At 41.9% G+C, this 18,192-nt stretch overlaps 1 protein-coding gene across 1 annotated transcript in view; it reads right to left on the bottom strand.

Moving 5' to 3' along the window:
• The window catches only part of IL1RAPL2 (interleukin 1 receptor accessory protein like 2), a 1,202,487-nt gene that overhangs the window by 631,503 nt on the left and 552,792 nt on the right, over positions 1–18,192 (bottom strand). The window contains exon 4 of the mRNA XM_073637906.1: positions 7,065–7,251. Coding sequence (XP_073494007.1) covers positions 7,065–7,251 — 187 coding nt within the window. The remainder of the gene's footprint in view (positions 1–7,064; positions 7,252–18,192) is intronic.

Raw genomic sequence — 18,192 nt, 5'->3', positions numbered from 1 at the left:
AACTCTTCAGCATTGTGCGGTTTTTCACCAAAGCATATTAGCTTCAGCACAGCCTGTTGCCGCTTGACCGAGGCAGTGCTGCAGTGCTTACAGCTTGTGACTGATGTGGTCATTTCGAGATGGAGGCTGAAGAGGAGGAGGAGGCTGAGGAGGAGGAGGCTGAGGAGGATGAGGTGCAGGAGCTGTAGACCGTGGGGGCAACCCTGATTGACCTAGGGCCCGCAATCCTTGGCGTCGGGAGGACGTGTTCTGTCCCAAGGTCTGACTGGGTCCCGGCTTCCACTATGTTAACCCAGTGTGCAGTCAGCGAGATGTACCATCCCTGCCCACAAGCACTTGTCCACATGTCCGTGGTTAGGTGGACTTTACCGGTAACTGCGTTGTTGAGACCACGGCTAATGTTTTGGGACACGTGCTTGTGTAATGCGGGGACGGCACACCGGGAGAAATAGTGGCGGCTGGGGACCGAGTACCGAGGGACAGCCGTCGCCATCAGGTTGCGGAAGGCTTCCGTCTCCACGAGCCTAAAAGGCAACATTTCAAGCGCAAGCAGTCGTGAAATGTGAGAATTTAGTAGTGTGGCCTGTGGGGCGTTGGCTGAATATTTGCGCTGCGTTCCAAGGACTGGGGTATGGACAACTGAACGCTGCGCTGGGACAAGGACATGGACGTGCTTCCTGATGCTGCTACTTGAGAGTGTGCAACAACAGGTTCAGGGCAGGAGGAATCTTTCCATGCACCATGGACAGGGGATTGGCTTGCATGCACAACAGCGGAAGAAGCAATGGTGCCACCCGCAGACACTGTTCCTGGACCCTGGCGGTCGGCCCACAAAGTCGGGTGCTTTGCTGCCATGTGCCTGATCATGCTGGTGGTGGTCAGGCTGGCTGTCTTTCCTCCCCTGCTTATGCTGGCCTGGCAGGTGTTGCAAATGGCCTTTTTGGGGTTATTGGCAGAGTCTTTGAAAAACAACCAGACTCAGGAAGACGTAACAGTTGTAGTGGCAACTTCCTTCGTGTTGGTGTAACGGGGAACGGTTGCCTGCCTTTTGTCTGCGGCCACCACACTGCTTCTTCCTGCCTGTTGGGGTTCTCTGCCTCCCTCCCCCTGTGTGCTGCTGTCCTTGCTCTGCATGTCCTCCTGCCAGGTTGGGTCAGTTACTATATCATCCACCACCTCGTCTTCCACTTCCGCACCCTGGTTCTCCTCCTGACTTTCTGGCAATTGTGTCTCATCATCGTCCACCTCTTGTGACACTTTCCCACCATCGCCCTCGTGACCGTGGCTGCTCAAATATTTGGGCATCGCTACATGCACTCTCCTCTTGCCCCGCTTCAAGTGGACTGGGCGAGAGGCCCGAATCTATAAATGGAAAAGAGAACAGCTCTTCAGAGTGTCCAAGTGTGGGATCAGTTGTCTCTGGGTACTCGGCATGGTGGGAGGAAGGAGGATCAGGGTGAGGAATATGCGGTTCAGACTCACGGCTACTGAGACTTGACCATGTGGAAGACAGGGTGGTGGTGGTGGCTAAGTGAGCATTATCCGCTATCCAACCAACAACCTTTTGACACAGCTCTGGGTTCAATAGTGGTTTGCTGCGGTTTCCTAGAAATTGGGACAGGAAGGTCGAGCGAGAAGATGTGGGTGTTTGTTGTGGCACAATTTCGGCTTGCCCACGGCCTTGTCCTCGGCCTCTGCATGCACCATTACCATCATGTCCAGTTCCCCATCCCTTGTTACGTGCCTTGCCCATTTTAAATGAAGGACAGTATCTTCCACGCTCACTACAAATGACTGAGTTTGGAGCGAACTTATATGTGATCCGTGTGATGGAGAAAACAGAGTTTTAAATACCTGGCCTGTAGCTAAGTAGTTTGAACAGCAATCTGGTGTCAATTGCTTCACTGACACACTGAAATTTTTTTTTAATGGAGGCCAGAAATTGCAGTATTTTCTCAAAACGTATATGTAATCTGTGTGACGAAGAAAACATAGTTTTTAATACCTGGCCTGTAGGTAACTGTTTTGAACAGCAAACCAGTGTCAAAAAGTTTGCTGACACACTGAAAAAATTTTTTAATGGAGGCCAGAAATGGCAGTATTTTCTGAAAACGTATATATGATCCTTGTGACGGAGAAAACACCTGGTTGTATTCTGCAGTGCCAACAAGCAAATGGCGCAGAAAAACCGTGTTCTCTGGATTGCTTTTTACGCAAATAATGAGGATTAAGAAGCAAAAAAAATTATTCCTGGCCCCTCAGACCTGGGCCTATTTCCAGAAATATCTAACAGCAGCAGCCGACAGAACTGGAATGGAGCCTCTTGTGCTATGTGCACTGCAGTCTGCTATATACACCCCGCCTGCCTGATATCTCTGCAGATGGATTAGTTAGTCCTCAAAAGGACTGTTTGTTAAGATGGATATGTGTAATGTACAGTTTTTCTCCCTACACTACCTAATACACAAGCAAATCTCTCCCTAGCTCAGCAGCAGTTCTCCCTACACTGTTTGATCCGGAGTGACTGTGACGAGCATGGCGGCGCCAGGTCTGATATACACTTGATGACGCTGTGCGGCCAGCCAATCACTGTAATGCCCACAACTAACATGGCTACGGCATTACAGTGCATGGCAGGCAATCCCTGCATGTTCATTGGCTCTCTAAAGAGCGCCAAACATGCAGGGAGGGGACCCGAGCATCCGCCCGGGCAACCCGGAAATGCTTGTCGTGCACCATGATGCTCAGGCGAGTACCGAGTAGTGGCGAGCACGTTCGCTCATCACTAGCCATTACTCCAAAAGAAACAAAGCCAGATTAATGTTTGCAAATACACACAGTAACAAAGACCTTAATTTTTGGAGACATGTCCTGTGCTCTGATGAAACTAAAATTGAACTTTTTGGGCATAACGACCAGCGTTACGTTTGGAGGAAAAAGGGAGAAGCTTGAAAGCCTAAGAACACCATCCCAACTATGAAGCACAGGGGTGGCAGCATCATGTTATGGGGTTGCTTTGCTGCAGGAGGGGGACTGGTGCACTTCACAAAATAGATGGCATCTTGAGAAAAGAAGATTATGAGGCAATACTGAAGCAACATCTCAAGACATCAGTCAGGAAGTTAAAGCTTGGGCGGAAATGGGTCTTCCAAATGGACAATGACCCGAAGCATACTGCCAAAATGGTGGTAACAAAGTGGCTTAAGGATAACAAAGTCAATGTTTTGGAGTGGCCATCACAAAGCCCTGGTCTCAATCCTATTGAAAATTTATGGGCAAAGCTGAAAAGGCAGGTGCGAGCAAGGGGACCTATATACCTGGATCAGTTACACCAATTTTGTCAGAAGAAATGGGCCCAAATTCTGACAAACAATTGTGAGAAGCTTGTGGAAGGATATCCCAAACATTTGACCCAAGTCATTCAGTTTAAGGACAATGGTACCAAATACTAATGAAATGTATGTCAACTTTTGATTTTGCAGTAAGTAATAAAAATGCTCATTCTCTCTCTCTCATTATTCTGGCATTTGGCAAATATGAAAAATGATGGTAATCCTAATTGACCTAAAACGGGAAAAGTTTATTCTGATTTCATGTCACATATTGAGAAAAACACGCATATGTGTCTTTTTATACAGTATCCTAAGTCATATTGCACGACTCGTTAAAGAGTTGATTGTGACTTGTAGGATTGCTGCTTCCAATAGATGGTGATATACACTGTGTGCAGAATTATTAGGCAAGTTGTATTTTAGAGGATTATTTTTATTATTGATCAACAACTATGTTCTCAATCAACCCAAAAGACTCATAAATATCCAAGCTTAATATTTTTGGAAGTTGGAGTGGGATTTTTTTAGATTTGGCTATTTTAGGAGGATATCTGTTTGTGCAGGTAACTATTACTGTGCAGAATTATTAGGCAACTTAATAAAAACCAAATATAATCCCATCTCACTTGTTTATTTTCACCAGGTACACCAATATCAGTGTACAAAATTTAGAAATAAACATTTCTGACATGCAAAAACAAAAAAAAATAGTGATCAGTATAGCCACCTTTCTTTATGATGACACTCAACAGCCTTCCATCCATAGATTCTGTCAGTTGCTTGATCTGTTTTTGATCAACATTGCGTGCAGCAGCCACCACAGCCTCCCAGACACTGTTCCGAGAGGTGTACCGTTTTCCCTCCCTGTAGATCTCACATTTTATGATGGACCATAGGTTCTCTATGGGGTTCAGATCAGGTGAACAAGGGGGCCATGTCATTATTTTTTCTTCTTTTAGACCTTTACTGGCCAGTCACGCTGTGGAGTAGTTGGATGCATGTGATGGAGCATTGTCCTGCATGAAAATCATCTTTTTCTTGAACGATACCGACTTCTTCCTGTACCACTGCTTGAAGTTGTCTTCCAGAAACTGGCAGTAGGTCAGGGAGTTGAGCTTCACTCCATCCTCAACCCGAAAAGGTCCCACAAGTTCATCTTTGATGATACCAGCCCATACCAGTACCCCACCTCAACCTTGCTGCCGTCTGAGTCGGAGTGGAGCTCTCTGCCCTTTATTGATCCAGCCTCTGACCCATCCATCTGGCCCATCAAGAGTCACTCTCATTTCATCAGTCCATAAAACCTTTGAAAAATCAGTCTTAAGATATTTCTTGGCCCATTCTTGATGTTTTATCTTATGTTTCTTGTTCAAAGGTGGTCGTTTTTCAGCCTTCCTTACCTTGGCCATGTCCCTGAGTATCGCACACTTTGTGCTTTTTGATACTCCAGTAACGTTGCAGCTCTGAAATATGTCAAAATTAGTGACAAATGGCATCTTGGCAGCTTCACGCTTGATTTTTCTCAATTCCTGGGCAGTTATTATGCGCCTTTTTTGGCCAACACGCTTCTTGCGACCCTGTTGTCTATTTGCCATGAAACGCTTGATTGTTCGGTGATCACGCTTCAAAAGTTTGGAAATTTCAAGACTGCTGCATCCCTCTGCAAGACATCTCACAATTTTGGACTTTTCAGAGCCCGTCAAACCTCTCTTCTGACCCATTTTGCCAAAGGAAAGGAAGTTGCCTAATAATTAAGCACACCTTATATAGGGTGTTAATGTCATTAGACAACACCCCTCCTCATTACAGAGATGCACATCACCAGATTTACTTAATTGGTAGTTGGCTCTCAAGCCTATGCAGCTTGGAGTAGGACAACATGTATAAAAAGTATCATGTGATCAAAATACGCATTTGCCTAATAATTCTGCACGCGGTGTAGAGTTCAAGTCCTCTTTTTCTCTGAAGAGAGAATTTGCATTTTTATATAGTGTATGTAAACTTCTGGTTTCAACTGTGTATCCAGGTGATAATTATAGCCAATATGTCATAGAAATATAGAAAGTAAACAGCTCAAAATATTGAATAGAAGAATCCTAGGTGATATAACCATCTATGAGAAGGTCACTACAAATAAAAAGTGGTATAATTAATATATTAAAGTGACTAGTGCAAACAAAGCAGTGCAAAGAGGTTATATATAGGTTCCCTTGTCAACGCTATAGGCGAAACGTGCTTCAGGCACGTGAAGTAACTGTAGGGATAGTATTCACCATATTTGTCAACCTTGTACATTATGCTGCTGTACCATCTAGCTCACTCTAATTATTTCTGTGTGTGAACAGTGACTTTTCTGTTATATGTAGCCTCTTTGCACTGCTTTGTTATTTGCACTAGTCAATTTACTATATTAATTATACCATTTTTTATATTATATTTATTTGAAGTGACCTTCTCATAGATAGCTACATCACATAGGACTCTTTTATTCAATATTCTGAGCTGTTGACTTATATGTCTGTGACATTTTGGCTATAATTATCACCTACTATAGATATAATAACTGTACATATGATCTATATATTTTCGTTTGCTTTCCCTTGATGTATTAACTGATTTTATATTATGTGATTAATAAATGATAGCATTTTTATAGATAATAGATTGCAAGTTCAACAGTCTGCTACAAAAAAATCCTGAAAAGAAAATAACTGATTTCTAGATAAATTAATTATAGACATGAAATTTCCTCAAAGGAAAATACCAACGCAAAACTTTAGTGGCAAAATATGCTGCAGATTTCACTGCCAAAAAGCGGCTTATTTACTGCACATTTCATCCCTTTCACCCTTTCTATATAAAGCAGTGTGTGGATGAGAATTTAGAGTCAAGTCCTCTTCCTCTCTGAAGAGACAAATTGCACATTTAATTTCCCAGAGGAGCATGCAAGGCGTTTAAGTCTCCTGATACTGGCGTGCCAGACCTGGCATGTCACTCTCCACAAGGAGAAACCTTACCCCTTAGATCCCAGTCTTAGCATCTCACCTAGCCAAATCAGATCTTATACTTTGCACTGATGAGAGGCAATACCCTAAAACATTGTGTCTACAAATTGAAATTCTGATTTGGCTTTTATCCCAAGTCCTATTTCAAGGCTCGTTAAAGGCTCAATAATGACTTTTAGGATTGCTACTTCCAATAGGTGGCACTAGAGTTCAAGTCCTCTTCCTCTCTGAAGAGACAATTTGCACATTAGATTCTCACCCACAATGCTGAGGACGTAATAAACAGCTTGTTGTTCCATAATTTGCATTCCACTTTTTCACGACCACTTGAAGACGCTTCACTGAGACAGATATTCCTATCCACGCCATCAGTGGCAGAGATTGGATTAGTGCAAAGACTCACTTTATACACCATATATAGTATGATCAGACATTTATTGTGCTATGTTGCAGTAAGCCAGTGATTACAAAGCGTATTCCCATCGTCTTGTTCTATAAGCCAGAAGGGAGAGTCCACATCAAGCATCTCATTCTAGGTGACTCAGGCTGTTCGTTTATTACATGATCGGCCATTCATTTGAATAGCTGCCATATGTTATTTCATTTATTATAAATTTACATTTACCCTTCAGCAGTCTCGGAAGTTTGCTTGGAGGCTTCTGTATTTCTCGAAAGTTTTGCCCTGTGGCAAGGTAATCTAGTAATGAAATAAAGATTTTGTAGATACCTTATACCATACAACTTCAGTGCTTTCATTCGGGGTCCTGTAGTCGTCAATATCAGGACATGAAATCACTTTTGTTTTGGTGACTTCCGCTTTTTCTATATATCGTATTCTGCTGTTGTAACAAAGTCCTGCCTCATGTTCCGCCACCGTCAACGACATGGATACCTTCATACAGTACGTGGAGTTTCTGTAAGGGGTAAAAAAGACAATTAATTCTATGATAATATATATTGTAATTTGCACTTTTCATTACTAGAAAGAAAAACTATCATAAGTGATCATTAATTGAGATTGTACTTATGGACTAACTTTACTTTACAGCATAAATTTACATTTTAAAAGTTTAGCCTTGTATTACCAAGTTTTGTTTTACACGTTTGTTTTTTTAATAGGAAGCTATTATCTAAAAATCACCTATTGTTTAAATCAAGTTTTTGTGTTGAAGGATTTTTTTTTATTTTTGCCAATGTTGTTTTTTTCCCATATTGCAATTTGTATTAAAAATAAAAATAGAAATCTTGCAATTTTCACAATGTCCACTGAGAATTGTGTTAGACTTTAATTTACTATGGTTTCCAGAAACAACACATGGACATTAGCCACAATGGTCAGACCCAACCATATCATTTGCATTTAAAGGGATCCTATCATTGGGATTTTATACCTCAAATTAATGGCATGCATGTAAAGATGATTTCATGCTGATTAAATCTGTACCTTTCTTTTAGAAATCTGTTTTGTTGTTTTATAGAAATTAATTGTTGAGATAGTATGCTAATGAGCTGCAAGTGCAGTGGGTGGACACTGCACTTGCAGCTCTCCTGCCTTTCTGACCCCCCACCTACTGACTGCCTCTTGAGTTTCTGAAACATGAATGGCATGTCAGTATGTGACTTGTCAGACAGGAGGCAGGCAGTGGGTGGGGAATAGGGAGTGGGTGGGGAATAGGGAGTGGAGCAGTGGAGCTGTAAGTACAGTGCTCACTACACTTCCAACTCATTAGCAAAAAATGTCAACTATGGATTTTTCTAAAAAAGCAAAACTGATTTCTAAATTAAATATAAGACATTCATCAGCATGAAAACATATTTACACACATATCATTAGTTTGGGGTACAAAATCCTGATGACAGGTTCTCTTTAAGCATCTAATGAGTGTGTGCAAGGGTCATTTTGAAGGGAGAGGGAGCAGAGTGATTGTCTATTGTGATTGGTGGATCCTGTATTATCAGCTGTGAATATAAGTTATGCCTGTCATTATAATCCTGTTTTTGATGATAAGAAGTCTACTGAAAAAACTCTCGGAAAGGGCAGGAAGTACGGTCTAAAAAACAGCTGTGGCCATGGTGAAAATTGCAAGTTAACTAATTTTGCTTTTTTAATAAAGATCATGATATGAAAAAAAAATTGTCAAATTATTTTTAAAATGCATGTAGCACAAAAACCTGATTAAAACAAAAGATAATTTTTTGATGATTGCTGCCCTTTTGGGCTCGTGCACACAACCGTATAAAAAATCGTTCAGAGCTTCATCCAATGTGAAGATTTTTTTTCTCAACTGTCATCCGTACAATCCGTTTTTTTACATCAGTGGCTATTATTCACTTACAGGATCATTTGCAGTTTCCTATGTTACAGAATTCCAATGTACAGTAGGTACGGAAAGTATTCAGACCCCTTTAAATTTTTCACTCTGTTTCATTGCAGCCATTTGGTAAATTCTAAAAAGTTCATTTTTTCTCATTAAAGTACACTCTGCACCCCATCTTGACTGAAAAAAAACAGAAATGTAGAACTTTTTGCAAATTTATTAAAAAAGAAAAACTGAAATATCACATTGTCATAAGTATTCAGACCCTTTGCTCAGACACTCATATTTAAGTCACATGCTGTCCATTTCCTTGTGATCCTCCTTGACATGGTTCTACTCCTTCATTGGAGTCCAGCTGTGTTTAATTAAACTGATAGGACTTGATTTGGAAAGGCACACACCTGTCTGTATAAGACCTCACAGCTCACAGTGCATGTCAGACCAAATGAGAATCATGAGCTCAAAGGAACTGCCCAAGGAGTTCAGAGACAGAATTGTGGCAAGGCACAGATCTGGCCAAGGTTACAAAAGAAATTCTGCATTGCTCAAGGTTCCTAAGAGCACAGTGGGCTCCATAATCCTTAAATGGAAGAAGTTTGGGACCACCAGAAGTCTTCCTAGACCTGGCCGTCCAGCCAAACTGAGCAATCGTGGGAAAAGAACCTTGATGAGGGAGGTAAAGAAGAACCCCAAGATCACTGTGGCTGAGCTCCAGAGATGCAGTAGGGAGATGGGAGAAAGTTTCACAAAGTCAACTATCACTGCAGACCTCCACCAGTTGGGCCTTTATGGCAGAGTGGTCCGACGGAAGCCTCTCCTCAGTGAAAGACATATGAAAGCTCGCATAGAGTTTTTCAAAAATACATGAAGAACTCCCAGACTATGATAAATAAGATTCTATGGTCTGATGAGACAAAGATGGAACTTTTTGATGATAATTCTAAGCGGTATATGTGCAGAAAACCAGGAACTGCTCATCATCAGCTCAATACAATCCCAACAGTGAAACATGATGGTGGCAGCATCATGCTATGGGGGTGTTTTTCAGCTGCAGGGACTGGATGACTGGTTGAAATTGAAGGAAACATGAATGCGGCCAAGTAGAGAGATATCCTGCTCTGGACCTTAGACTTGGCCGAAGGTTCACCTTCCAACAAGACAATGACCCTAAGCACACAGCTAAAATAACTAAGTAGTGGCTTCAGAACAACTCTGTGACCATTCTTGACTGGCCCAGCCAGAGCCCTGACCGAAACCCCATTAAGCATCTCTGGAGAAACCTGAAAATGGCTGTCCACCAACGTTCACCATCCAACCTGACGGAACTGGAGAGGATCTGCTAGGAAGAATGGCAGAGGATCCCCAAATCCAGGTGTAAAAAACTTGTTGCATCATTCCCAAGAAGACTCATGGCTGTACTAGCTCAAAAGGGTGCTGCTCCTCAATACTGAGCAAAGGGTCGGAATACCTATGACCATGTGATATTTCAGTTTTTCTTTTTTAATAAATTTGCAAAAATGTCTACATTTCTGCTTTTTTCAGTCAAGATGGGGTGCAGAGTGTACTTTAATGAGAAAAAAAATTAACTTTTTAGAATTTACCAAATGGCTGCAATGAAACAAAGAGTGAAAAATTTAAAGGGGTCTGAAAACTTTACGTACCCACTGTAGCTGTAAAAATCAGATGCTGCACTATGGCATCCAACTTTTTTCTTGCACCCATAAACTTCAATAGGCGAGTCTCATCAGATTTTAGGAGGAAAATTGTGCATGCTGTGATTTTTTTTTACGTGCAGATTCAGTCAGTAAAAAAAAAATGGTTCATCTCCACTGCTCCATTGAATAGTGTTGGTTCGGGTGCGATCCGATTTTTTGACTGATAGCACTCGGATTGAGAATACAATCATGTGCCTGAACCATTTAAGTAACTTCCAAGGAGGACGTTTTTAGACATGTAACTTTGCCCAGATGCTGAGACCTGCTTCCATGAATGGCCCAATTAAGTGGACCCTTCAATCCTCATGTATATTATACCTTTGGCCGTTTAAGACAGGTATTATCAGAGAAACAAATAGCTGGGTACAAAATCCAAACGTTTCAAAAGCCATGAATTAATAAAATCAATGGGTTTCCTTCTTTAGCTATGGAGATATAAGGGGATTTGATTATAGAGACACTAGTACCAGTAGACAGTCTCCATTCATACATGTCCACTTTTATTATACTGTATTGTACAGTAATGTTTAATAAGCTATTTATATAAAAAAAGAACACAATTTAATTTTAATTTTGTTTCACTTTTGTGCTCCACGTGTATTAGGGGCATGTTATAGTGATAGAGCTTTGGCCCATTAGAAGATCTGGTGCTCGTGACCCCGTTCAACCCTGTTCATACCAGTACACTTAATGACGAATCTGGTTTTATAATAAGTATTAACATCAGCTCGGTTACAATCTCCAGATATATAATTATAATACAAATAATTTAAGTTTTCATAAAAACAAAATGTAATGAAGATATACCACAAAGATGACTGTATAGTCTATATTAATTACTTTCCACCAAAATGTTGATGCTTTCAATGGTCCATGGCTCATCACTATGACTTATTTTCGATTCCTGGTCATTTGTAATCTTCAGATGACCTCTTACTACACATAACAAACATCATACATCACATCGGACAATCTAAATAAATCATCAATAACGTGCCCGACTGTACCTTCAATGATTATGCTGAATATTCCACAGCCAGAAAGTGATTTATCTTGATATCATGTGAAAATTATTAATTGTATCACTATTTTTTAAAAATACACATTGCTACATATGGAAAATACATTTTAAGAATCTCATGTACTCAATGCAATGGCATCCACTTGCCTTGTTTAACATTCTCATTAAGCTAAAGATACACAGTGGCTTTCCTTGGAGACATGCTAACCTCAAGCTATCATCATATAAACTCTGCATAATTATCGCAAGAATTCCCAACTGGCAAAGTGATTCAACCTATATTCATATATTAAATCTGTCCAAATAAGAGCGTAGACTAGAATACACTAATGAAATGTAGGCTTAGGAAGAAATACAGCTCTGTAAATTTCATTATTCTGTGACGTGAAACATACTGTATTACAGCACATTAAAGGGTCACCAACATTTTATTTATTTATTCATTTTCATAAATCAAAGTCCAGGTAAAAATAAGAAACTTTGTAATACAAGTGCTTCTCACAAAATGATAATATCATCAAAAAGTTATTTTATTTCACTTCTTCAATACAAAAAGTGAAACTCATATATTATATAGAGTCATTACAAACAGAGTGATCTATTTCAAGTGTTTATTTCTGTTAGTGTTGAAGATTATGGCTTACAGCCAATGAAAACACTAAAGTCATTATCTCAGTAAATTATAATACTTTATAACAACAGCTTGAAAAATGTTTTTAAAATCTGAAATGTTGGCCTACTGAAATGTATGTTCAGTAAATGCACTCAATATTTAAAAAAAACCTGCAAAGGCTTCCTACGCATTTAAAAAGGTCCCTTAGTCTGTTTCAGTAGGCTCCACAATCATGGGGTAGACTGCTGACTTGACAGATGTTCAGAAGGCAGTCATTGACACACTCCACAAGGAAGGTAAGCCATTAAAGGTCATAGCTAAAGAAGCTGGCTGTTCACAGAGTGCTGTATCCAAACAGATTAATGGAAAGTTGAATGGAAGGAAAAAGTGTGGTTGAAAAAGGTGCACAAGCAACCGGGATAAGCGCAGCCTTGAAAGGATTGTTAAGAAAAAGCCATTCAAAAATTTGGGGGAGATTCACAAGGAGTGGACTGCTGCTGAAGTCATTGCTTCAAGAGCCACCACACACAGACGTATCCAGGACATGGGCTACAAGTGTCGCATTCCTTGTGTCAAGCCACTCATGACCAATAGACAACGCCAGAAGCGTCTTACCTGGACCAAGGAGAAAAAAACCTGAGCTGTTGCTCAGTGGTCCAAGGTGTTGTTTTCAGATGAAAGTAAATTTTGCATTTCATTTGGAAATCAAGGTCCCAGAGTCTGCAGGAAGAGTGGAGAGGCCACAATCCAAGCTGCTTGAGGCCTGGTGTGAAGTTTCCACAATCAGTGATGGTTTGGGGAGCCATGTCATCTGCTGGTGACGGTCCACTGTGTTTTATCAAGACCAAAGTCAGAGCAGCCATCTGCCAGGAAATTTTAGAGCACTTCAAGCTTCCCTCTGCCGACAAGGTTTTTGGAGATGGACATTTCATTCTCCAGCAGGACTTGGCACCTGTCCACACTGCCAAAAGTACCAACACCTGGTTTAGAAACCACAGTATCACTGTGCTTGATTGGCCAGAAAACTCACCTGACCTTAACCCCCTATGGGGTATTGTCAAGAGGAAGATGAGAGACACCAGACCCAACAATGCAGACGAGCTGAAGGCTGCTATCAAAGCAACCTGGGCTTCCATAACACCTCAGCAGTGCCACAGGCTGATCGCCTCCATGCCACGCCGCATTGATGCAGTAATTGGTGCAAAAGGAGCCCCGACCAAGTATTGAGTGCATTTACTGAACATACATTTCAGTAGGCCAACATTTCAGATTTTAAAATCATTTTTCAAGCTGTTGTTATAAAGTATTCTAATTTACTGAGATAATGACTTTCGTGTTTTCATTGGCTGTAAGACACAATCATCAACATTAACAGAAATGAACATTTGAAATAGATCACTCTGTTTGTAATGACTCTATATAATATATGAGTTTCACTTTTTGTATTGAAGAACTGAAATAAATTAACTTTTTGATGATATTCTAATTTTGTGAGAAGAACCTGTATATCTTATTAGAAAAAAATATGCTTATTTTTCTTTCTGAACTGATCTTTCATTGTCAAAATTTTCAATTAAGTGAACACAGATGTTCTCATTACTGACATTATGAGAAAGGAGATACCAGTTGGTGCTCATAAAGTTCTATGTAGAACTGTTTTTTCAGGAGAATTTGCAACAGAAAGTGTCTGCCTCTAAAACCTCCTCCCCCTCCCCATTCCATATAATGTTATAGGCACCAACTGTCATATATCTCAGTAATGGGAAACTTTGGCTTCACTGAATACAGATTTTACTTTTTACTTGAGAGTGAAAGATGGACCCATGAGGAGAGTAAAGCAGATTTCTATGATAAGATACATTACAAAGTTTTCATTTTATTTTCATCTGTTATATTGAATTATGAAATAAAAATGAAAATTACATTCAATTACTCGTTATGGGTGGTGTATCTGAAAAATCCTTCAGTCAAGTTATAAGTTTATGTTGTGTTAATGTAAGAAATATCTTTATAAATGTTAAGGATCTGTTCACACATCTGTTCATAATGGAAGCCATGACACTGTCCGGTCCATCTTACAATAGATACAAACTGTGACCAATGGTCCACACCGACTTATAACAGGGAACCAATGCTTTTGGTAACAGAGACTAACATTTATGTAACAAGTAAAATATTTTAAAACACTTTCTAATACTGTATTATTTCTTTCACTGATAAAAAAAAATATTTCCCAATTTTGGCATAGCATCTTCCAACAACCATAACGATTTCGGACTAAAGACAGTTTACCTCCTGTTAGGCACATCAGTTCAAGGTGGTATTTTCTGTTCATTTAAGGGCTACATCATGAATATCCAATTAGTGGGAGTGCGACACCAGGCACTCCCGCCAATCACCTATTCTGGGTGCTGGCAGCAGCCAGAAGTGCTCAGTTGCGGAGCTGCACAGCTCCATCAACTGCATAGTGGTATTGGTAATGTACTGTAAATTTGCCCCTTATTCAAATCAATAGGGGGAGTATGATCAGTACCCGGCCGCAGCCACTATGCAGTTGGTGGAGCTGTGCAGCTCCGCAACTGAGCACTTCTGGCAGCTGCCAGCACCCAGAATAGCTGATCGGCGATTGTGCCAGGTGTGGCACTCCAATCATATATTGCTTACCTATCCAAAGGACCCTAGAGCACATAATAAAGTGTTAACAAAAATAAATGAAAAAAAAAATAAAAAAATATACATATAAATACTCAGCCTCCAGCTCTGGTCACTGTTCAGGGCTCTTCGGAGCCCAGGTACTTATCAACCTTACGATATCATGACGTCATGGAACAATGGGGCACATCAGACCATCAAGAGACGGCTAACTGTATATATATTATTAGTAGTGTTGAGCCACCCCCGTAGTGTTCGGGTTCGGTTCGGTTCGTCGAACACCGGGATGTTCGAGGAACTGTTCGTCGAACTGTTCGTCGAACACCGTTAAAACCAATGGCAGGCAAACAAAAACACATAGAAACACATAGAAAACACCTTCAAAGGTGTCCAAAAGCTGACAAACTGCTCAGAAGACGCTTTCTTTAAAAAAGCCGGCCGGCAATTCAGCAGCGGCATACACCGGTACCCGACAATTTAGACAAGAAGGAATAGAGCCTCACACATAGATTAGATAGATAGAAACATGTCAGTCACATATATATGAAGTACAGTGACAGTGTTGCTTACTGTACTTGTCATTTAGTGTAAAGGATTTATTAAAAAATATAATAGTGTTTTCATGCACTGTCTCTTTAAAAAAGCCGGCCGGCAATTCAGCATCTGTACCCGACAATTTATAACAGACAGAATAGAGCTTCACACATAGATTAGATAGATAGAAACATGTCAGTCACATATATATGAAGTACAGTGATAGTGTTGGTTACTGTACTTGTCATTTAGTATTAAAATAAAGGATTTATTATTAAAAAAAATTGGCGTGGGGTTCCCCTTAATTTTAGTCTCTAGCGGAGGTTAAGCAGACAGCTGGGGCAGATGTTTGAAGCCTGGGAAGGGGGTAATACCCACGGAGCTTCCCAGGCTACTAATATGAGCCCCCAGCTGAATACATAGCCTTTACTAGCTATTAAAATGGGGGACCCCCCCAAAAAAATGATGTGGGGTCCCCCCTAATTTAATAGCTAGCAAAGGCTAGGCAGACAGCTGGGGGCTGATATTAATAGCCCAGGAAGGGAGCCATGAATATTGGCCCCCTCCCAGGCTAGAAACACCAGCCGTCAGCCGCCCCAGAAATGGCGCATTCATAGGATGCGCCAATTCTGGCACTTAGCCTCGCTCTTCCACGCTGCCCTGTAGCGGTGGCAGGGGGTAATAGGGCTGGGGTTGATGTCAGCTTATAATGCCAGCTGACATCAAGCCCAGGTTATTAATGGAGAGGTGTCTATAAGACACCCCCATTACTAACCCCATAGTCAAAGTTAAAAGAAAACACAAACACCCAGAATAAAGTCCTTTAATTGAAATAAAGACACAATCCTTTATTGTTCTAAATTAAACCATACTTACCATCACGCCCATTCCAGCTGAAGCCAACGATCTCCTGCAATAAAAGAAAAATAATAAAGCAACATCATCCTTACCTTTCCATGGTTCCCACGACAGCTTCAGCTCTGCTACATCGAGATGACAGGCTGGACCGCAGCAGAACGCTGCCATCCAGCCTGTCATCCCGCAGACACTGAGAAGCGCAGGCTTGCTTGCGCTCTGCAGTGTCTGGCTGTGACGGCATGAAGATGAGACGAGTTCATGTCCAATGAACTCGGCGCACCTCATGCACGTCACTGACAGCGTGGGAAAATTCTCACGCTGAAGCGCTGAGTGCAGGAGAATTCTCCCACGCTGTCAGTGACGTGCATAAGGTGAGCTCATGTCCAATGAACTCAGCTCACCTCCTGCACGTCACTGACAGCGTGGGAGAATTCTCCTGCACTCAGCGCTTCAGCGTGAGAATTCTCCCACGCTGAAGCGCTGAGTGCAGGAGAATTTTCCCACGCTGTCAGTGACGTGCATAAGGTGAGCTCATGTCCAATGAACTCAGCTCACCTCCTGCACGTCACTGACAGCGTGGGAGAATTCTCCTGCACTCAGCGCTTCAGCGTGAGAATTCTCCCACGCTGAAGCGCTGAGTGCAGGAGAATTTTCCCACGCTGTCAGTGACGTGCATAAGGTGAGCTCATGTCCAATGAACTCAGCTCACCTCCTGCACGTCACTGACAGCGTGGGAGAATTCTCCTGCACTCAGCGCTTCAGTGTGAGAATTCTCCCACGCTGAAGTGCTGAGTGCAGGAGAATTTTCCCACGCTGTCAGTGACGTGCATGAGGTGAGCCGAGTTCATTGGACATTAACTCGGCTCATCTGGATGCCCTCACAGAGAGACACTGTGGAGCGCAAGCAAGCCTGCGCTTCTCAGTGTCTGCGGGATGACAGGCTGGATGGCAGCGTTCTGCTGCGGTCCAGCCTGTCATCTCGATGTAGCAGAGCTGAAGCTGTCATGGGAACCATGGAAAGGTAAGGATGATGTTGCTTTATTATTTTTCTTTTATTTCAGGAGATCGTTGGCTTCAGCTGGAATGGGCGTGACGGTAAGTATGGTTTAATTTAGAACAATAAAGAATTGTGTGTTTATTTCAATTAAAGGACTTTTTCTGGGTGTTGTGTTTTTTTTAAATACTTTACTAGAAATTCATGGTGGTCATGTCTAATATTGGCGTGACCCCATGAATTTTGGGCTTAGGGCCAGCTGATAATGCCAAGCTGGCCCTAACCCCTTTATTACCCAGTGAGCCACCGCATCAGGGCCCTGGATGAGTTGGGTACAGCGCCAGAAGATGGCGCTTCTATGAACGCGCCATTTTCTGGGGTGGCTGTGGACTGCAATTTGCAGCGGGGGTGGCCCAGAAAGCTTGGGCCTCCCTGCGCTGCGGATTCCAGCCCCCAGCTGCCTAGTTGTACCTGGCTGGACACAAAAACAGGGCGAAGCCCCACGTCAATTTTCTTTAAATTATTTCATGAAATAAGTAAGAAAAAATGGGCTTCCCTATATTGTTGTGTCTGGCCAGGTACAAATAGGCAGCTGGTGGTTGGGGGCAGCCCGTTCCTGCCTGCTGCACCTGACTGGACACAAATATAGTGCGAAGCCCCACGTCAATTTTTTTTTAATTATTTCATGAATTTCCTGAAATAATTTAAAAAAATTGAAGTGGGGCTTCGCACTATATTTGTGTCCAGCCAGGTACAGCAGGCAGGAACGGGCTGCCCCCAACCACCAGCTGACTATTTGTACCTGGCCGGACACAACAATATAGGGAAGGCCTTTTTTTCTTAATTATTTCATGAATTTCATGAAATAATTTTAAAAAAAATACGTGGGGCTTCGCCCTATTTTTGTGTCCAGCCAGGTACAACTAGGCAGCTGGGGGCTGGAATCTGCAGCGCAGGGAGGCCCAAGCTTTCTGGGCCCCCCCCGCTGCAAATTGCAGTCCGCAGCCACCCCGGAAAATGGCGCGTTCATAGAAGCGCCATCTTCTGGCGCTGTACCCAACTCATCCAGGGCCCTGGTGCGGTGGCTCACTGGGTAATAAAGTTGTTAGGGCCAGCTTGGTATTATCAGCTGGCCCCAAGCCCAAAATTC

This window comes from Phyllobates terribilis, unplaced genomic scaffold (assembly GCF_046119375.1).
Source record: "Phyllobates terribilis strain yellow unplaced genomic scaffold, ASM4611937v1 Scaffold_7__3_contigs__length_470593459, whole genome shotgun sequence".
NCBI lineage: Eukaryota > Metazoa > Chordata > Amphibia > Anura > Dendrobatidae > Phyllobates > Phyllobates terribilis.
This window is presented reverse-complemented; position numbering and strand designations above follow the sequence as displayed.